At 47.9% G+C, this 22,139-nt stretch overlaps 1 protein-coding gene and 1 pseudogene across 2 annotated transcripts in view; one reads left to right on the forward strand and one right to left on the reverse strand.

The window, feature by feature from the left end:
* The window catches only part of Nt5dc3 (5'-nucleotidase domain containing 3), a 55,695-nt gene that overhangs the window by 26,349 nt on the left and 7,207 nt on the right, over positions 1–22,139 (reverse strand). For both annotated transcript variants that reach the window (XM_040755139.1, XM_040755140.1), the window contains exon 2: positions 10,299–10,483. In XM_040755139.1, coding sequence (XP_040611073.1) covers positions 10,299–10,483 — 185 coding nt within the window. The remainder of the gene's footprint in view (positions 1–10,298; positions 10,484–22,139) is intronic.
* Positions 8,654–9,272, forward strand: LOC121143324 (annotated as a pseudogene).

Here is a 22,139-nt window from a genome sequence, read left to right on the forward strand (position 1 = left end):
TGGGCCCTATTTGTCCAGGCTGAGGTTAGACCTCATCCGCTTGAGCCCTAACGTATCATGTAGATCTCTGCAATGGTCAACCCTAATGGAGACAAACGCTGGGCATGTCTGCGGAGCTTCTAGATTGGATTAATGGAGGGGCACAGCACCCTAGGCATGGGTAGCAGCACCCCATGTGGCGACTAGAGAGAGAACTAGGCACCAGCGTGTGGAATATTCCTGTACACTGTGTGAATACGTGTTGTTGTGAGTGGTTTATAAGCTGACTGGCCAGTAGTTGGACAAGATAAGGTTAGGCAGGAGAGCCAAAATGAGAATGCTGGGAATAAGGGTAGAGTCTCCAGTCTAGAGCAGACAGAGAGAAGCAAGATGGACATGCCATAATGAGAAACGATACCAAGCCACATGGCAACACATAGATAAGAAATATGGGTTCACTTAAATATAAGAGTTCGCTAGTAACAAGCCTGAGCTATTGGCCGAGCATTTATAATTGATATTAAACCTCGGTGTGGTTACTTGGGAGAGGCTTGTAGGACAGAAACTTCCACCTATACCAGCATTTTCTGCTGCTTCCTGACTATAGAGGCAATGTGACCAGGTCCTCCTGGTCCTGCTTCAAAGATGTCTCTGCCATGATGGGCTGTGCCCTCAAACTGCAAGCCAAAATAAACCCTCCCTTCTTTTTGTCAGCTTCACGTTACCACGACCCTGTTCCCCTGGGATCCAGATGAGGTCTTTGCAGGGGGAGTCTCATTCAGCTTTCCCTACTGTCACCGTTCTCACCTAGCCGTGCTGGCTGGGGAACCCCACAGCTACCGTCCCAGGGAACATTCTCAGCCGGTGGCTCCCATCCGCTTCCACTGTTCTGAGAACACATGGCTTTTGGAGACGGCCTAGTCTCTGCTATTTCCTAAGTAAATAGCCTTGTTCACATTATACAAAAAATACCAGTCCCTCCTCCATGTCGCTGAGAATCCAGGTACTTCCTCCCCTCAAGCCCAGAACTGAGGGCACCCACCTACCAGCATCTGCTGCCACGCCCATTTTACAGAAATAAAAGCTGGACAGGCATCAAGACCCCCAGTGAGCCTGCCAAGCCACACTGCTGCCGGCTTCCGGGAACCACCAGGCACAGCCTGCCAGAAGGCACATGGCAAGTTTTCCCATCCGGCTGCAGAGAGCTGACTCGAATGTCACATTTGGGCTCATTTATCTTACACCGCTGTGTGTGCCAAGACATCCCCAACCTGATATTTCTCCTAGTGGGTGTTCTCAAGACTCCTGAACACCATGTACAGTCTGATATTTACCGAGACACTTGCCAAAGCCCACACTGAACCAGCCATGGTGACGAGGCTCTGCTCTAGAACGAAGGCCAGGACAGCAGCGCCCCTGAAGCCTCCACTAGCCTGGGGTGGGGTTGGGAAGACGTGCTTAGAGTCATGAGCATCTCTCAGCCACTGCCCAGCACAAGGCAGACAGCCCCTCCTGCCCACTTGGGGTTCAGACTTCTCAAGGTCAGAGTCAAGGACTTGCCCAAGGTCACAAGAGTGGCTGAGCCAGCACGGACACCTGGATCTGTGTCACATCCAGGCCCATCCCTAACCCACTTAACCCATCCTGAATCAGCCCAGCAGCCGCTTCGTTAGGATTTCTCTTGCTACATGAAATACCAGCACCAAAAGCAACATGGAGAGGAAAGGGTTTATTCCAGCTTATAACTCTCAGGCCACGCCCCATTGCTGAGGGAAGTTGGGGCAGGAACTAAAAAGCAAAGGCCATGAGGAAGGCTGCTCACTAGTGTGCTGCCCATAGCTTGCTGGGTCTGTTTTGTTATAGCACCCAGAGGTGGAACCCAAATCAATAGGCTGGGCCCTCCTGCATCAGTAAGTAATCAAGAAAATGTTCTACAGACTCGCCTACAGACAGCCTCATAGAGGCATCCTCTCAGTCGAGTTCCTCTTCCCAGACAACTCTAGCTGTGTCAAACTGTCAAGAAACTAACCAGGACAGGCCCTCTCCTGGAGGCTCACTGCTCCCTGTGACAGCAGTAGCACTAACTTAGAAGCTCAGCAGCGGAGAAGAAGGATTTCCAGCCAATGGCCTCGACGACAGACAGCAACAGCTGAGCCTCAGCAGGACAACAGCTTCAGGAAGGACATGGGCACCCTGATAATGCCCAAAGCTCCCCTGTACAGAGCAGCCCCGGCAACGTTAATACCTCAGTGCGACAGAGGACTCGGGTGTCCCCCACGCATGGGTAATTCCTGCAGCCCTGGAGCCCGGCTGGGTTCCACCTCTGTGACTAACTGCAGTTCTCTGGATGGCGAATAACTTCTACAACGCCACTGAGGGCTTCAGAATGCCTATAAATGGCTTTTCAGTGCTTTTCGTCTGGTATTTCACGTGGCCTGAGTCTAACTGAAAACAAAGTTTTCAAACCTCACAAAATGGGAAGCAAAGATAGCAGAGCCTCTAGAGCATGCTGGTCCCAAACAAAGCACAGCTCGCTCACCCGCCGCAGAGTTCATGCACCCGCAGGCCAGGCACTGGGTGAGCGCGCTCACCCGCTGCAGAGTTTATGCACCCTCAGGCCGAGCACTGGGTGAGCGCGCTCACCCGCTGCAGAGTTCATGCACCCGCAGGCCGGGCACTGGGTGAGCGCACACTCTGTCAGGACTGTGCCAGGGCTGAGAGTGCTGCAGAGAGCACGACGGTCCCGAGGAAGTCCCACTCTACCCTGGGAGCCATGCCACAAACAAGTGGACACCCATGGAGCACAGTGCCTCGCACTCGCAGTGACCCACGCTATAAAGAGAGCCAGACAGCTGACAGGACACAGCAGCAAGGCCTGCGCTGTCTGCAGGCAAGCAAGGAGTGCACAGGAGGTGGCTGGCACTGGCAGGTCCATTAAAAACCCACTCTCAGGAATGGAGAGACAGACAGCTCAGGGAGTGTCTGCTGCTCTTACATTTATTTATTTTAGAATTAATAAAAATAAAGAGGGAAACTGTGAAGACAATTCTGGCTCAGTCAGTTCCCAGATCCCTTCAGCTCAAGGGATCCAATGCCACCACAGACACCGCCCACTCTTATGTGCAGAGACACACACATACATAAAAATAAAAAGTAAAACACATCTTTTTAAAAACAGACTCACTTGCTATCAAGTGGAGAACAAACTCAGGGGCTGAGAGGAAGGCAGCCAAGGCTCTCAGAGGTGAGGACTGCTCAGACTGCAGCAGTGGCTTCGGGAGAGACAAAAAGTGCGGGAGCTGGGCAGCGGTGGCACACGCCTTTAATTGCAGGCAGTTGGAGCTCTGAGTCTGAGGCCAGCCTGGTCTACAGAGTGAGTTCCAGGACAGCCTGGGCTACACAGAGAAAGCCTGTCTTGGGAGGTGTGAGAGCACATGGGATCGGATCAGACAGACTGGTAGAGTGCCCTCTGCCAGAGTGACTACCGCGAAGAAGGACAGCACAGACTCAGGTATGAAGTCACTGTGCCGCGGAGAAGCCTCACATCCATCCCTCAGCAGCTGATCAAGATCAACACCGGTGACATGTCTCCTGTGGTGATGACAACCACTCTTGGCCTCTGAACTCTTTCCCTCAAAACCCGGAACCCAGCCCTACCTTAGAAAACCAACAAACCAACCCAGGAGCCAGACACTCTGCAGGGCACCTCAGCGGTGAGCTCAGCTATCCTGAGCGAGGATGGACTGCACCTCAGAGGTGCACTAAGCAGTCCTTACCGACGACAGACTGTCTGCAACAAGCAGAGACTAGAGAAGGCTCCATGCCAGCACCTAATCTTCCATGTGGCGAGGTCCAAAACATTAGCATGGTGAGGAACTGGACACGGCGTACAGATAGGAACTCAGTATTATCTCTGTGACTTTTCTATGTGCTAAGCCTCAAACAATCTTAACATGGGAGGAGCCAGAGGATGCCAGGCTTCGGATCTGAGCAAGCAGGTGATTGCCAGTGCACTTAACAAGAAGAGGGGATCGGCAGGATGGTCCAGCAGGCAAGGGTACCTGCTGCCAAGCCTGATTAACTGAGTTCAATTCCATATGGTAGAAAGACAGCATTGACTTCTGAAAGTTGTCCTGACCTCTATAATTCCATACACACACACACACCAAATAAATAAAAATATAATTTAAAATTTTGGGGGGGGTTTTGAGACAGGGTTTTTCTGTGTAACAATCTTAGCTGTTCTGGAATTCTCCTTGTAGGCCATGCCAGCCTCAAACTCACAAAGATCTGCCTGCCTCTGCCTCCTGAGTGCTGGAGGGTTACCTTCTTACTTATGGCTGGGGAGAGAGCCATGGCTCAGTGAGCTAAGCACTTGCCTTGCTAGCCTGAGGCCCTGAGTTTGCTCCCCAGAACCCACATAAAAAAGTCGGCCATGTAGGGGATTGGCGAGTTAGCTCACTAGACAACGTGCTTGCTTCACAAGCTTGAGGGTCTGAATTAGGATCCAAAAACTCATCCATACTTGTGACCCCAGCACCCATGACACTGGGTGTGACAGCACACACCTGTGATCCCAACCCTTGCAGCACAGAGGCAGGAAGATTGGAAGTTTAAGGCCACACAGCAAGCTTGAGGCCAGGTGGCGACCTGTGGTGGTTTAAATGAGAATACGGCCCCCACACACAGGTTCATATAGTTGAATGTTTGGTCGCCAGCTCGTGGACTATTTAGGAAGGATTAGGAGGCGTGGCCTGTTGGAGGAACTGTGTCACTGGGGCTGGGCTTGGAGGTTTGAAAAGCTCATGCCAGGCCGTGTGTGTGTGTGTGTGTGTGTGTGTGTGTGTGTGTGTGTGTGTGTGTGTGTGTGTGTGTGTGTGTGTGTGTATGCCATGAACGCTTCAGTGATCTCATGCCTATGTGTGTGTGTATACCATGAACGCTTCAGTGATCTCATGCCTGTGTGTGTGTGTATACCATGAACGCTTCAGTGATCTCATGTATGCCTGCCTGTCTGCAAATCAGGATGTAAAGCTCCAGCGCTATGCCTGTCTGTTTCTATCAGAGTCGCCTTGACTAAGACAGCCTCTGTCTCAACATTCCAGAGAACAACTCAGGCTTTCTCAGTGTGCACATACATGCATGCACACGAGCGCATGCTCACACACGCACACACAATCACACACATACACACAAGACATCTACAAAGGTGTGAGTCAGAAGATGACAAGAGCCCTTCCAAGATCCCCACTGCTCATCAATAGGCATATGAAACGAAAATACAGAGTTATTATCCAATTTTTTATTTCTCTTTATGAAAAATTATTCTTGTTTAAAAAATAAAAAAAGGTATTTTTTAAAGGAGCTGAACGTTTTATATTTGCTTTCTGAAAGGAGTTTAAATTTCAAACTGACTGGTCTACCACTGTGTATTCCAAATGCAGATGTCTTCCCAGCCCTGTGAGCTCACGAGGTTTTGGCAGGAAGAAGGACCCAGAACTAACTCAACACTTCTTGGAAGAAGTACTTGTCTAATCAGAGCAAGAGAAAAACTGCATCACTGGCTCTATTAATATGCCTGATATAATTAGTATTATAATGATTCTTTTATCAAAGCAACAAATAGATATAATGAGATTCCAATAATCTCCAATCTAGTGGCTTCTCAATCATGACTTCACCTTCTACTTTATGCACTAGCTCATCTCTGCTCAGAAGTTACGGCCTTCGTGAATATTCAGTTGTCCTGTCAGAAAGGCATTGAAGCTGCGAAGGGCGACATGGAGTGGCAGAGCAGCCTCGACCAGACGACCTGAGCACAGACCTATTGTGCTGCCTGTGGTCTCAAAGACAGAGGACAGCAGCAGGTGGGCTGTGTGGGTGAGAAGCTTTGACACTGGGACTAGTTTTGCTGGGTGTCTACACAGCAAGGCACTTGATGACCACAACACCCTGAGGGGGGTGATGTTCCTAAAACCACTTTCTAGAGGACACCAAGTCAGAGGCAGAGTGGATAGATGCGTGGATCTGGACCACAAAGGAAGCTACGAAAGTGATCGGCTGGAAAACAGGCACTTTCAGCACTCAGCCAAAAGTGAGGGCAGCACAGACAGACAGTGGGGACAGCACAGACAGTGAAGACAGGACAGACAGACAGTGGGGACAGCACAGACAGTGAGGACAGACAGACAGTGAGGACAGACAGACAGTGAGGACAGCACAGACAGACAGTGGGGACAGCACAGACGGTGAGGACAGACAGACAGTGGGGACAGCACAGACGGTGAGGACAGACAGACAGTGGGGACAGCACAGACAGACAGTGAGGACAGCACAGACAGACAGTGAGGACAGACAGGACAGTGGGGACAGCACAGACAGACACTGAGGACAGCACAGGACAGGACACCAGAAAGGACCCTATGTTCCAAGTGATAGCAAGCTCAGAGCACACTGCGGTTGGCCCCACAAGAGGTGGCCATTCAGAGCTGCTAAGGACAGCGGCGGGTGGAAAGCAAAGGCAGAGTTATCTGTGACTCAGGGCCTGCTCCCCTTGGAGTAGGACAAACGAAGAAAGTGACAAAACAGAAGACGGCTGCTGCTCAGGCTGAGTGACAAGACAAAAGGGCGTTTCCTGCCACTTCTGCATTACAGCTCAGGACAACATAACTGCTGAAATCCACCAAGAAATAAAAGCAGAAAGTGAACTGCACCAAATGTTTAGGATCTAAACTAAAGGGAACTTGGCCCCTCTGATCAAGTATCTGCATCAGGGGGGTGGTTTCTCCACACTGGTCACACCTCCCTTACAGTCACATCTGAGAGGGAACAAACCGCAGATGTCACAACCTCGGTTTCCAGGTTACTCACTACCCCTAGCCCACCGCTGCTGGCCAAGCAGACTGAAATCACACCCCCCCTGCTCTTCCCCCAACTCCCTGAAAAAGCTACTCCCACTATCTGCTGTGCCTCCTTAGCTCTCTGCTCTGGGGTCCTCAGCGGGTCTACCAGATGGCTTTCACAACTGACCATCCCAGTGCCTGACTCCCTCCAGAATCATGTCCATGTCATCCCCATTATCCTTCCTGCACCCATGTCAGGCTGTGGCTCAGAAAAGCCATAAATATAAATAGCACATCCTCAGTCGCTGACTGCCCAAAGTCCACCCAACACTCGGCCACTTGCCGCCACCGCCGCAGCTAACATGTCTACATGTGTGCCTTCGGGAAGTTCAAGTGCTGTTGCTGGCAGCAATGGAAGACTCCAGCAGACACAAAATCAAGTCGATGAGGTGGTTGACATCATGAGAGTCAACGTGGATAAGGTGTTAGAAAGAACTAGAAGCTCTCGGAGCTGGATGACCGTGCAGATGCGCTGCAGGCCGGTGCGTCTCAGTTTGAAACAAGTGCTGCCAAGCTGAAGAGAAAGTACTGGTGGAAGAACTGCAGGATGTGGGTGATAGGGACCGGTGTCCTGGTGACTGTTGTCATCATCATTGTGTGGTGTGGTGTCCTGGTGACTGTTGTCATCATCATCATTGTGTGGTGTGTCTCTTAATGAAGAACCCGGGAAACCGAAGCCACTGTTCAGGAGCGTCTTCAAGACTTTCTCCTTAGAATCTGCTGTTATCGAGCTTACCTACTGTTTTTTCTAAGTGATTATTTTTGTTAGTTTACATACAGTTCATTGTCTAGGAAATGCGCCTTTGTTTTCATATACACCCCAGAAGGGGTGTGACCTCCCCTGCCCACATTCTGCACAGTGCCTTCACAGATTTCTGCACCAACTAGGGAAGAGGACTTCTGATGCTGTCACTGATGACTTGCTGTGGATTCCAGGAAGGGATTTTGTTCAAGTCAGCTGTCCCCACACTGAGATCGCCTTCAAAACCACATTTTAAACCCTTGGGTGATTAGATTCCCCACTTGCACCTTCCGGGAAGAACACTACTGCCTAGTACAAATCGGTGACAATAACAGGGCGTGCTTATTTTGACACTTGGCTCCTTTTCAGTAGGAGGACCCTCGTTTTTGTAAGCACTACTGACCCTGCTGTATTTAAGATGCTCTCGCATTAGATGTCAACATGTTTGCTCTCTTGTTCTCGTGCATCACTTCTAGAAGTATTTTAATCAAAAATAACCCTTTAAAGTTCTTATAGAACTGTGACCAAAGTTTCTCTGTGGCCAAAAGTCAAATACAAATAAAATGTCCATAAGTCTATCCCTCATAGATTAAATTGAAATAAGTGCTAAATGTAACTCAAGGTGCCCTTGAAAAAAAAAATGTTAGTACTGTGTGAGCCTTCAACATTTTCCCAGTCCTTCCTCTGAAATCCTGTAGATAATGCTGCCCCTTCAGACTTGGTTTCCTCATGGAGGGGTAGAGGTGAGCTGAAGGCACACCTGTAGTAAGACATTCAGCCAGCGGTTTGCAGACTGAGCTGGAAGCTGTGGCCTCCAGAGCACCGAGCAGCAGCAGTGCAGTGGCCTCACATCAGAGCTCTCGGGCGGGGGCTGCTTCCAGCCATGCCACTTCCTACGTCAGGCTCCGTGCTGCCCTGGAAAGGAGGCGTTGGTCGCTTCCACGTGGATAGCCAGGCAGAGATGCCGACTGGGACATTTTCCTTGTGTATCTGAGCCTTGGATCAAGGGTGGTTCAAAGATGGGAGTTCAGGCTCTTCCTGTAAACGACCTGAGGTAACCTGAGAAGATGGTTCGCTACTCTCTCGACCCGGAAAACCCTACAAAATCATGCAAGTCAAGAGGTTCAAATCTCCGGGTTCACTTTAAGAATACCCGTGAAACTGCCCAGGCCATCAAGGGTATGCACATCCGAAAAGCCACCAAATACCTGAAAGATGTCACTTTGAAGAAGCAATGCGTGCCGTTCCGGCGGTACAATGGTGGAGTGGGCAGGTGCGCCCAGGCCAAACAGTGGGGCTGGACACAGGGTCGGTGGCAAAAAAGAGTGCTGAATTTTTGCTGCACATGCTTAAAAATGCAGAGAGTAATGCTGAGCTTAAGGGTCTAGACGTAGATTCTCTGGTCATCGAGCACATCCAGGTGAACAAAGCACCTAAGATGCGTCGATGAACTTACAGAGCTCACGGCCGGATTAACCGATACGTGAGCTCCCCCTGCCACATCGAGATGATCCTCACAGAAAAGGAACAGATTGTTCCAAAGCCAGAAGAGGAGGTTGCACAGAAGAAAAAGATATCCCAGAAGAAACTGAAGAAGCAGAAACTTATGGCACGGGAATAAATTGAGCATAAAATAAATGCAGATCAAAATTTAAAAAAAAAAGATGGGAGTTCAGGCGTGACTGGAAGTAAGAGAGCAGTGAGAAGAAACAGGCTTTATTTGCCTGTAGCGGTGCCACCACAGTGCCCTGGAATTTGTGTTTGTGTGCAGAGTGGCCTCAGTCAACATGTGACAGAATCTGGCTCCAGTTTTTGATTTGTTCCCTGACATTACTGAAACAATACAAACATCGAAAGTCTGCCCCGCTGTGGGAAAGCAGCAGCAGCCTAGGGCTTCTGTCCTGGTCTGACCCCACAACCTTGGTGCTGTCTCCTCCATACTCAGACCCATGCAACTCACTGGCTCCTGCACTAACACAGTAATACCTCGCTTGTCTGTGCATTTAGCTGGGGACTTTCCCGCTATGAGGTCCTGAAAAAAGTTGTTACATGAAAATAAAAAAGCCATAAATAAAGCATGGGGAGGGAAGAAGGAATGGATGGGCAGAAGAGCTCAACAGAGAACACCTCCTAAGACAGAATGTGCAGCACACAGAGAGCTCCAAAACCGCTGCAGAGCCCTGGAGAGCCGGGCTCTGCCTGGAAACAGAGGTCACGTCACATTTCTTGGGTAGTATAGGAAGTTTAAAGGGTATGCTTTTAATGTCAGAATTGGAAGGGTGGAGCTTGCCAACCAGGAGTCTAGCCTAATTGGTGAACTCCCAGCCAATCAGAGACTCTGTCTTAGGAGAGGTGAACAATAGTCCTGAGGATGACACCCAAGGTTGTTCTCTGACTCCCACACAAACTGGCACACATCCATGCGCCTGCACACATAAACACTCATGCATGCATGTGCATGCATGCTCACACACGTGTATACACACATACAAAAAAATAAGTTCTAGATAAGTAAGAGTCACTTGGAAAATTGGAATGGATCAAGAACCTCTCATTCCTCCATAGCCACTCACTACAGGACTTCTGTACAAGTCCAGGGTCTGGCATGATTGTGCAAGGCTGTTTACTCTGCAGACATCAAAGGGGAACAGGACAGAAGGTCTCCGTGGCCTTACCCTATGTTCATTGATGAGAAGGTCCCGAGCAGCGTTGAAGATGAGAGTGTGCAGATGCTTGGAGTAGAACACCAGAGTGTAATCATAGTCAAAGCCATATATCTCAATGTCCGACAGGCTCATCTCATTGTTTGAGAAGATGGCATCTGGATTCAACAAGTTGTTCATGATGGAAGGAACCAATTCTAGGAGCAAAAAAGGAATCCATTATCCCATGGCACAGATGAGGGTTGACCAGCTTGTAGAGGAAAAGAGCAGTTTACACATTCATGTGATGCCCAGGACGGGCAGAGCCAAGGCCAGGGGTGCAGCTCATCCACAGGGCACTGCAGAGACGGGGAGAAGGAGCAGGGGAAAGCTGGCTCATGGGGACAGAAAGCAGATTGGTGGCTGTGTCAGATGGGTGAGGAAGGGACTCTTACTGAATACAGAATTTCTTTTCGGGTGGTAAAAACATTCTCAACTTGATTGTGGCAATGGCCATGGCAGAATGCTTTATACATATACTAAATCCATGGTGGGGATCCTGAGAGTCTTTCATGTGAGTTCAGGGGAATCTACATCACATGTCGATGAAACTAACACTGAGAACGAACACGTGCTCCAATGAGAGAATGAGAGAGAGAGAGAGAGAGAGAGAGAATGAGAGAGAGAGAGAGAGAGAGAGGGAGAGAGAGAGAGGGAGAGCGCTAACACTCAATGTATTGGCTACCATTGTTTTCCCTATCTATCCTAAGCTGGCCTTACTACAGGCCTGTGTGGCAGTCTCTGTAGTTCCTATTCAACCACAAGCTCACACCACAGACACTGAGACACTGAGAATATGACCTTAAGCTACTACGTAAAACTTCGATATACTTACACGTGTATGCCATAGCTAACCCAACACTTGACTCCTTTAATTTTTTTCTACTTAGTAACACCACCTGTGTGGTGAGCCAATGACGTTTTTTCAGCTGGCTTATCAAAGGTGACACCATCAGGGTCCACTGAACACAAAAACAGTTTGTACTGTTTTCTGTGGCAGGACTCTCCATTTGAGAGACTGCTATTACATTACTTTTATACTTTCTTAAAGGAATTCAAAAAAATTCTTCTACTTTACAAGTCCATGAGTTCAAACGGACCCCTACCACAGTCCAAGCTGGGAGGTAAGGGCTGTGACTCGGTGTTGAGCACATGCTCGACATACACGAGGCCATTTTATCCCCCAGACTGTAAAGATAGTCTTAAGATGAAAGAGACAACATTTGGTGTCAAGCACATGTCCGATATGCATGAGGTGAGGCCATTGGATCCCCAGGACTGAAAAGATAGTCTTAAGATGAAAGAGACAGCGTTATGTTGGAATACTTTCCTATTTTTGTACCTCTAGAAAATAATTCACATTTAGCCTTATATTACTACCAACTATGATTTTTAACAAGAGTAAATTCAGAAAGCAGGAGAATTGCAGGCAACAATGCCAAACACCATGTCCACACTGTGAGTCCACGGTCGCGACATCATTTTCAGATACCAGAAAGATTGTCCAAACACACCTCAAAGTCTGAAGACAGCACTCCGCAGCCCTGTTGGTCTTCCCAGAATTAAAGGAGAATTTGTGATTTCTTTTCATTTCCCACCCCGAAAGGGCAGACAGTAGAAAGCATCTCAAAGCTGAGATGCTGTGGTAAGCAGGCAATCACTCTGCAGTCTGATGATGCTGGAAAAATCAACGACCCACTGAGACCTCGGGCTCCAGGGCTCCCTGAAGGACCTTCAGGAGCATTTAAGATCAGACACTGAACAGTGTTTTTAAGAGACAGAAAGGAAATACACTTACCCAAGTAGCCATTAGCACTCACTGGAGAGCAGACTCCTGCACTTAAGCTTGGGACAAACAGAGACCATCCTACACTGCTAAAAGAATATGTGGTTGCATTCTTTCACCTTCTATCATTTTATGAGTCAGACTTTACTTGAATTACCTCACAGGGCACCAAGTGCTGGAGACGAGGAACTTTCTAGAGCTAAGACAAAACACCAAATAGTCTCACAAATTCAACATCCCTGGATTCCATGACTTAGGACAAGCACATCAGGACAGCTGTCAAGTCTCTGTGAAACAGAGTCTCACTATGTCACAAGGCTGGTCCCAAAGCGCTGGACTCAAGTGATCTTCTGGCTACAGCCTCCCAAACAGCTGGGGTTACAAGTGCACACTGCTGTGCCCCAGCTGGCAGCTAGTAGTTCGTAAGTGCTTATCACCATGGACTGCATGCATCCACAAAGACTTGCCTCATTTTACCCTGTTAGCAATCCCATGAAGAGCATGCTGCGTTACCTCCCTTGTGCATGCGTATGATCCAGGCACAGAGAAGTCACATCGTTTCCATACAACCACCCAACAATAAGACTAGCATTTAACCTGAGAAGTCTGGCTCCAGAGTCTGTGTTGTTAACTCCCTTCCCCCAAATCACAGGGATCTGGCTGCAACAGTGAACGGTGCATGTTTTTCTAAAACAAACAGGAGGACCAGCAAGATGGCTCAGCAGATAGGAACACTTGCCAAAAGTCCTTGTGTGCGATCCCTGGAACCCACGGGCAGAAGGAGAGAACCTGCTCCTCTCTGCAGGTGTGCTGTGGTACCTGCATGCCCTCCCACCCCGCTCCAATCAATATTTTTAAAAACACAATCCTAACGAAATAAAATGCAGGCCACCCATTATTTCTATTTCTTTCTATGAACAGCAGCACAGTATCCACCGGGGTCACCTTACCTAGTGATGGCTCCAGTAACATGACCAGACCCCCAGTAGGGCAGTCCTAGCTACAGCCCTGGGAGACAGATCCCTTGGGAAACCCAGCAGAAGTTAGGAAAGCCTCACAGACCTGCAGACAGTGCCAGACGCCAACCCCGACAGTCTTCCCACGTACACCAACTTCAAAACCACACTTTATACCCAGTCTCCAGGCCCACCAGTGATGGTTTATGCATGACTGAGCACGATTGTGCCCACACTGGCATCTCATATGTGAATGAATCTACAATACTCCCCAACAGATGACACATTTTCACTAGCGCCCCTCATTCAATGGCCTTAGGTTTCAGGGTGACAGGTGACAGGGTGGTAGTGAGTGATTCATTCACAAATGTGGCAAGGAGTGCAAATAAACTGACATTTGAAAAAAACAGGAGGGGACAGTTCACAAGGACTCACCCCAGGAGGGCTGAAGCCAAACTCCTCAGCATCTAACACCAAAGACCCTGCTATGTGATCAGGGCTGCAGGGGGTGATGCTATTTTCTGAGTGTGACAGGATCCTCTGGATGACGTAGATGAAGCAGGCTTGCTTATGAAGGAACCAGACGCTCCCCTTTCACGGATGACCTTTGTGTGGGAAGCTCCAAGAGCCTGCTTCAGTTAAGGCTTCTATTTACAAAAAGCCCCGCCAAGGGCGCCCATCTGCCTTCTCTGTACCTGAAACGTGCTGTGGTGCACGGGAAATCCCCACAGGACAGCTTGGAAGAGAGCTGCCCAAGGCTCCCCAGGGCTGGACAGCACAAAAGTGTCACCACCTCAACACCTGTCACTGTCACACTGAGGCACAAGGACAAGTGTCAGAAGCCTAAAGGGATCTCAGCTCCTCTATAATGTCACCGAAAATGTGACGTCATGAATACAATGCCCCACCTAGTCATGGAACTAACTCTGTAAAAGCAGAAACAGAAGCTGAGTGGGGTGGCGCACGCCTTTAGTCCCAGCACTCTGGAGGGAGAGGCAGGCGGATCTCTGTGAGTTCAAGGCCAGCCTGGTCTACAGAGCCAGTTCCAGGGCTGTTACACAGAGAAACCCTGTCTTCAAAAAACAAAAACCAAAAGGAAACAAACAAAAAACAAGTAGAAACAGGAGCAGGTGTAGATTTAGAAAGTGAGTCCTTTGTGCACACAGGAGAACAACACGACGTACAACTGATGCCGGGAAGTGGAGAGGACAGTTCTGCAGCCGCCACCAGCTCTGACAAAGCCACTATGAGACACTGTGGGGTCCTGGGAGGCTCCAGTACACTGGGCAGCATTGGGAAACAGCCTATGGTAACTCCAGCACTCAGGAAAGTGGGGCAGATGTCCCAGGGCAGGCCAGCCTGAACTACACAGTGGCAGAACCCTGTCTCGAAAAAGAAAAAAAAAAAAGACATTGTAGGCACTCTGCTTTGATTTGGGCTTGTGGTTTCTTACTGTATTACCATAAAATAACAACATGTAACAAAATGTATCATCCTAATTATTTTTAAGTGGAGTTTGGTGTCTTTAAGTACATTCACTCCTGGGTTCCCATCGCCGCCATCCAGCTCGGGAACTCCTTCTAGAAACACTAAACCACCACACTCAGTAGGTGGGGACACCCCGTCCCCACCCTGCAAGACCACTCCACCACATCTCCAAGAACCCGCCTGCTCTCCAGACCTCACAGAAGCAGGGCCACTCAGCATCTGTCCTTCTCATAATGTCCATCCATGGTGAAGCAGCCACCACCTCCTCTTCCTCTTCTTACTGTCACATTACCTAACGGTCAGAGAATGGCTGGCGGACGTTGGCTCTCTTCTTCTACCACTGGGCTCCAGGAATCTAACTTAGGCCATGAGCTCAGCAGTACACCACCGAGTCATCCCCAGCCCTGTAGAACACACTTCCGACAAACTCCCACGCTCCTTTTCTTAGCAGCTGCACCATTCTTCTGCATTGCTTTTTAAAGACCCCTCAGAATACCATTCCTTGACTAGATTCTATCTTTACTGTTGATGGGGAAAAAAATGAACGAGGGCAAAATTTAGGTAGAATCCCATATCTTCCCTCCATTCAAGCAACTATTTTAAACTATGTAAAGATCCCAGCTTGTGAAGTATAATTTTGATCAGCCTTGCTTGTCCCCCTTTATATTCAGAAAGGCTAAATGGCTCTCCATTAATTAAAAGCCTGCAGTCAGGCAAGGCTAACACTGTACCAGAGCAAATGTGGGGAGAGCGCCAGGAAGAAACCCATGGCCTGAGTTGTATCAAGGGATTTCCCCACAGATTCAAAAGGCAAGGTGACTGTCATCCAGCAATTGGGCAGGCAGCCTAGAGAGTTGTGAAAGTTGACTAAATGGGTACCAGGGAGATGTCTCAGTCAGTAACAGCACCAGCCACTCAAGCAGGAAGACTGACACCCCCACCCCCTGCCCCCATCACTCATAAAAAGCTGGCAGAAACAGTGTGGGTGTTTGAAACCCCAGCACTTCGTACAGACAGAGAGAGAAGTGGATTCCTAAAATCCGTGGCTCGTCTATCTGAACCAGGGTGTTCCGGGTTCAGTGAGAGACGCTGTCTCAAAATTGAAGGTGCGAGGACACTGGATGCTGACCTCTGGCCTCCACGTGCAAGCATACACACACTCGTCTTGGACACCCACACAAACTCACATATAATGGAGTGAGCGAGAGAGCAAGGGAGAGAAATGAGCAAGTACATTCTCCTGGCATTACTCCAGGAACCAGGTAGGAACGTGGAGGAAGCTGAGTTTGACAAATGAGGGCCCTGGCTGCTGGGGTTGCTGCTCGTGGGCTCCGGTGTGCTCATCCAGTGTGATTTCCCCATCCTGTCCAGTTGGTCCCTCTTTCCAAGCAGGAGAGGGAGGGGGATCAATAATTTCTTCCCTCTCTCTTCCAGTTCTGGGAAGGCACAAGTGGCGCCCATCACTTCCAATGCAGCACATGACATGTGTGACAGACGAGAGGCCTCGAGACACGGAGCTGGAAGGCCAAGCAACCACACAGATAGAGGCGGGCTGACCTAGGGACTCGGCACAAATGAAAATAGAGCATTGGACAGAGATGTCTGTAAGAACATCTGACCACGGCCTCCCATTCTTCCAGGACCGCCCACTCTGAGAAACTTGCCCCATGGAGCACACCTTATGTGAGGTGTCTGAATGGTTCCCGTCCTGACTCCAGGGGGAACGCACATGAGTGGCCAGTGAGGAGTTCGGAGTAGGCACAGGATATCCCTCTGGCAACTGTCATGAATCTCTCCCTGCCAAGCATGTGCATTTCTGTGTCTGTTCAGTAATTTCCAGGAAGAACTGTTCTGTTGTTTTTGCTTCCAAGTCTGGGTCTAAGAAAACATAAATCCGAAGGAGCATGGGATCCCCACCAAGAAGCTATAAAGACACAGGAGCAAAGGCCAAGGTGAGGAGCAGAGGGCAGCACCGGTGACATCACCCCCTGCCGTGCTTAATTCACTGTTGCCACCACACAAGCCCATAAAATGTCCCCTCAATTCATTTTATCTTTGTGGTGCTGGGAATCTGTAACTCAGCTTCTCTTTTAAAACTTTTCTTTTGTACCTAAGTCAGATTACGTGTTTGATTGCTGATTTCCAAGGAGAGCCAGCTGCTCAAAATTCTCACTGCCTTCAATTTTTAGACTTTTGTTCTGCATTAAAGGTATTCCCACCTCGCCAATCCTAAACTTTCCTTCCGTACCCGTGACAGAGGGATAGGTGGTCTATGGTCTGTCACTCCACCACACACTGGTAAGTCTGTGTCAAAGTCTGCCTTTCCATGTATGCTACATGGTAAGGATGCTGAGGAAGGTTTTCTCACACAGAATATTGCAAACCATACACTCTGTGAAACAAAGCTTTAAAAAACATGTTAAATACTAAAAGATAATAATTTTTAATAGCAAGTATCGAATGTTTAAAAATCCAAAGAATATGTTGAAAAGCAAAGTATTGACAGATTTACAAAATAGGGGCATAGAAGACATAAAAATAAAACAGAAATGTCCTTAATAAATTTTAAAATCCACAGAAAAGAAATTAAACAGCTAACCAATAAATGCTACTGTTGAGGAAGTCCTGTGTGTATGTCAATAAAGCACTGTTGGCCAATAGGGAAGCGAGATAGGTGGGACTAGGAGTCCAGGAGGACTCTAGGTAGAAGAAACACAGAGAGTCAAGATGTAACCGCCATAGGGATAAGAAGCCCAGAAACTTCTCTGGTAAGAGAAATACTTAGATTAACAATTATGGGGTAAATACTTAAGTCAGAGCTAGCCAGTAAGAAACAAGCAAGGCCAACAGCTTCATAATTAATATAGCCACCTGTGTGTTTATTTGGGACTGATGCAGCTCTGGAACCAGGCTGGCGGGAAGGCTTCTCTTTACATGTTACTCTTTAAAAAAAAGTAAATGAATCTGGGTGGCGGCGCACGCCTTTAATCCCAGCACTGGGGAGGCAGAGGCAGGAGGATCTCTGTGAGCTCAAGGCCAGCCTAGTCTACAGAGTGAGTTCCAGGACAGCCAGGACTGTCTCCAAAAAACAGAAAAAAAAGCAGCTGAAAACATCTGGGCACAGTTAACAAATGCACTCTTTGACGAGCAGCGTGCACACGGTCTATGGTGTTGTTCACTTGTGTGTTTGCCTATGATAAGCAGGTGATCCTTGGCAAAGAAATAAAAATAAGACATCATTTTCCTGTCTTTAGAGTCCAGGGCAGTGGTTCTCAGCCTGTGGGTAGCAACCCCTTTCGAGAGTCAAACGACCCTTCCACAGGGGTCACATTTCAGATAGCCTGTGTATCAGATATCTACATTATGATCCATAACAGTAGCAAAATCACTGTTATGTGCAGTAGTCATATGCCCCTGCACTCTGTGTGAGGCACCATGAGTAACAGTCACCCAACCAAGCAACCATATTTCCTTCAGGGCTCTGGTCCTATGTCCAATCTCCAGGAGGAGGGTGTGCCAGATAGGGATAATGTAAGATTAATAGCTCAGGTCACATATTTTGTGGTATGCAATATGCGGTGGTTTGAATGTGAATGTCCCCCAGAGGCATATATATCTGAATACTCAGTCCCCAATTGGAGGCACTAATTGAAGAGGTTAGGAGTCGTGGACTTGCTGGAGAGAGCGTGTCAGTGGAGGTGGGCTTTGAGATCCAAAGATTCACGCCACGCCCACTCCCTCTCTCCACTCTGTGCTTGTGGCTGATGCGATCTCTTGGCTTCCTGCTCCTGCTGCCATGCCTCCCCTTTAAGATAGATTTTTAACCCTAGGTTAAGCCAAATAAACTCTTCTTTTTTCTTTAAGTTACCTTGGCCATGGTATTTTATCACAGCAACAGAAAGGTAATTAGCTGGGTGGTGGTGGCACGTGCCTTTAATCCCAGCACTTGGGAGGCAGAGGCAGGCAGATCTCTGTGAGTTCAAGACCAGCCTGGTCTATAGAGAGAGTACCAGGATAGGCTCCAAAGCTACACAGAGAAACCCTGTCTCAAAAAGTAAACAATTATTTCTAAGATTTTATTTTTTATTTTTGTTTTTAATTTTTTGAGACGGTGTCTTTCCATGTATCCCTGACTGATCTAGAACTCACTAATACAGACCAGGCTAGCCTGAAACTCACAGAGATCCACCTGCCTCTTCCTCCCAAGTGCTGGGATTGAAGGCATGAGTCACCAAGTCTGGCCCACAATATATTTCTATATTGGTAAATCAAAAGATTTAAGATAGAAGTTCCTTGGCTTATAAAAGGATAATATCCTATCTCCGCTGTAAGTTAAGAATATCATAGTTGAACTACATTAGGCCAGTCAGAAGACTGGCTCATTGGTAGGACACTTTCAAACCAATACAAGGTTTATAAGATTTTGGAGCATTCAATACATTTCACCAATTGAAAGCCATAGGTCAGTCTAGCCTACATCTCAGTGTAGCCTGAGAACACTTAGTGTCTTAGTTAGGGTTTACTACTGCTGTGAAGAGACATGAACCACAGCCAACTCTCATAAAGGAAAACATTTAGTTGAGGGGGCTCGTTTACAGCTTCAGAAGTTCAGACCATTATCATCCTGATGGAGAGCATGGCAGTGTGCAAGCAGACATGGTCAGAAGGTAACAGGAAGTGGTCTCTGTGTCACACGGAGCAAAACTGGAGCAAAAGAGACCTCAAAGCCCACCCCCACAGTGACACACTTCCTCTAATAGTGCCACTCCCTTTGGGATTACAGAGGCCAATTACATTCAAACTAACACACTTAGGTTAGATAACAACTAGACAAAGATCACCCAACACAGCACACTGCAGAGTGTGGGTTGTTTCTCTCACTACCCCTGCTAGTGCACTCAACCCTTATTATAAGAAAAGACACTTTAAGGGGACGGAGCACACAGATTCCAGCTCCTTCCTGGACACTGCCCCAGCAGCTGCAGTTGCCGATCCAAGGCAAGGCCTGACTCATGGTCCTGCCCACCTCCTGGCATGGGTACTTGCCTCAAAACAAGCAAACCAGGCCAGGAGCCTTTCTATATTTCTGCTTTGATGCAATAAGCTACACAGCCAGCATGGAAGTCCAAAGAGACAAGGAGCACTGCCCTCGACCCCCGAGGCTGCAGCTCGCCCGCCCTCTGCCCCCACTGAGTTTTGGGGTCAGACTCCTACACTCATCTCTGGAACATTCTACAAATGAGGTCATTCAATAAGTCATGTTTTTTATAACCTGGTTTTCCTACTTGCTAACCTCACAAGAATTTTAGCACTTACAGGCCTCCTATATGTCAGCAGGGAATGAAGCAAGAGTTGTTAGTTATAAAACACAGATTGTTGGTGGAGGAAATCAGCACATGCCACACTGACAGGGGACACAGAGAGCTGGCCCTCGGGGGTGCGGAGTGGGGGAGCAATGCAAACGTCACTTATATTTCTTCCATTAATCTAAAGAGAAAATTTTGCTTTTCCACCAGGATTTTGCATCATCTCCAGGGACAAGCAACCCATGACAAATAGAATTACTCATCTAAAAAAATTTGCTAATGCATGACATTTATACAACTCCCACTGAAAGTTAAAATTGTACCTTATTACTTTGTAATATCTATAATTCCCACTGTTCCGTTGAAATCCATCACACTTCCTCAAGTTCCAGAAATAAAACCACACATAAGTGCATTGAAATAAGATTAAATGTAATGGTTTGATGACAACTTAATCTTAAGGTAAGTCATTTAATAAAAATAAACTTAACCGCTCAAGAAAAAGATATTTAGCTTCAAGGAACAAAGTTTCTTAGAAGAAAACAGAGGCAAATATACCCAAAGATGAACACTCGGCAGACTTGTCACTAGGTACAGAGGAGACAGAAAAGGACAGAACATCAGTGCCTTTCCTAAGCCACACACTGAGGGACCTCGAAGTTACAATCTCAGTTAAGATGGAAATTCCATGAGGAAAATTCCCAATCTGCAAAGGACCCAAAAGCAACCAAGATATAGCAGCAGGGCCAGAGTCAAGATAGCAAACCACTCAGGGATAGGGCTGCACCTCAAGCCTACAGAGAGCCTGCTTGGCTCCCCAGGTGGCCCTAATGTAAGTGCAGGATCCTTGTATGTGTAAATGGCAGCCAGGCAGGAGTCCAGGCCACAAGACAAAGAACACCAGAACCTCCCGGGCAGTGGTGGCGCACGCCTTTGATCCAGCACTCAGGAGGCAGAGGCAGGCGGATCTCTGAGTTTGAGACCAGCCTGGTCTATCTACAAAGGGAGTTCCAGAACTACACAAAGAAACCCTGTCTCGAAAAACCAAAAAGAGAGGGGAGGAGAAGAACACCAGAAACTTCTGGAAGCTGGAAGGGCAGAAATACATAGGCCAGAAGAGGAGGCAGCCTTGCTACCGCCTTGGCTTTAGCGCAGGGACCTGCTCCAGAGCTGTGAGACCCTGCAAATGTACACCCTGCAAGGCGCAGTCTATGATTCCAGGACAAGCGCCAAACACACAGGCTGGCTGCCACCTTCACTCTCTGCACCCTCGGCATATGGTGGCATTTCCCAGAGGCTGTGTGACGTCTGTACTACAATAGACTAAATGCAGAATCAACCAGAGACACCAGAACCCTTGTACTAATCTGCATATCACAGAAACTTGCAAAACTATGAAACCATGCTGATATCCTAAACTTTCTTATTTTGGAGTATCATTTTCTATAAAAAGAAGCCATGCCAAGTGGTGGTGGTGCACGCCTTTAATCCCAACACTCAGGAGGCAGAGGCAAGAGGATATCTGCCTTCTAGATCAGCCTGGCCTACAGAGTTTCAGGACAGCCATGGGTACAAAGAGAAACCCTGTCTGGAAAAACCAAAAATTAAAAAATAAAGTAAGTCATTTATGTTAACAGGCAGCAATTTATTGTCACATTAAACAAATCACTAGATACATTTTTTTTAAATCTCTCCATTTTAATTTCAATACACCTACAAGTACAATTCCATGTAAACAAAGTTTCCAGGATCTTTAAAGAAGTTTTATAGGTTTGGTTTTTGTTTTTGTTTTATGGCACAAGGTACTCAACCCAAGGCCTCAAACATGCCAATTACATACTAACCCTGAAAAATTTTTCTCTGAAGGAATTTTATGTTTGCAAAAAGTTCTGAAAGCAAAAAGTTACTCAAAACCACAGTACACTTAAACGATGAGCAGGCTCAGCCGGGCGTGGTGGCGCACGCCTTTAATCCCAGCACTCGGGAGGCAGAGGCAGGCGGATCTCTGTGAGTTCGAGGCCAGGCTGGACCGACAGCCTCCAAAACAATACAGAGAAACCCTGTCTCGTAAAACCAAAAAAAAAAAAAAGATGAGCAGGCTCACCAGGTAGGGGCACTTGTTGCACCCAGAACCCACATAAAGGTTTCGGAAGGAGAGAACCAACTCCCAAAAGTCAACCTTTGACCTCCACACGCATGAGATGGCACACACACACACACACACAATAACGATAGAGTTAAAAAAAAGTTACCTCAAGTGAAGAGCCAACTCGATAAC

Source organism: Mesocricetus auratus, unplaced genomic scaffold, assembly GCF_017639785.1.
Source record: "Mesocricetus auratus isolate SY011 unplaced genomic scaffold, BCM_Maur_2.0 Super-Scaffold_100011, whole genome shotgun sequence".
Taxonomy (NCBI): Eukaryota; Metazoa; Chordata; class Mammalia; order Rodentia; family Cricetidae; genus Mesocricetus; species Mesocricetus auratus.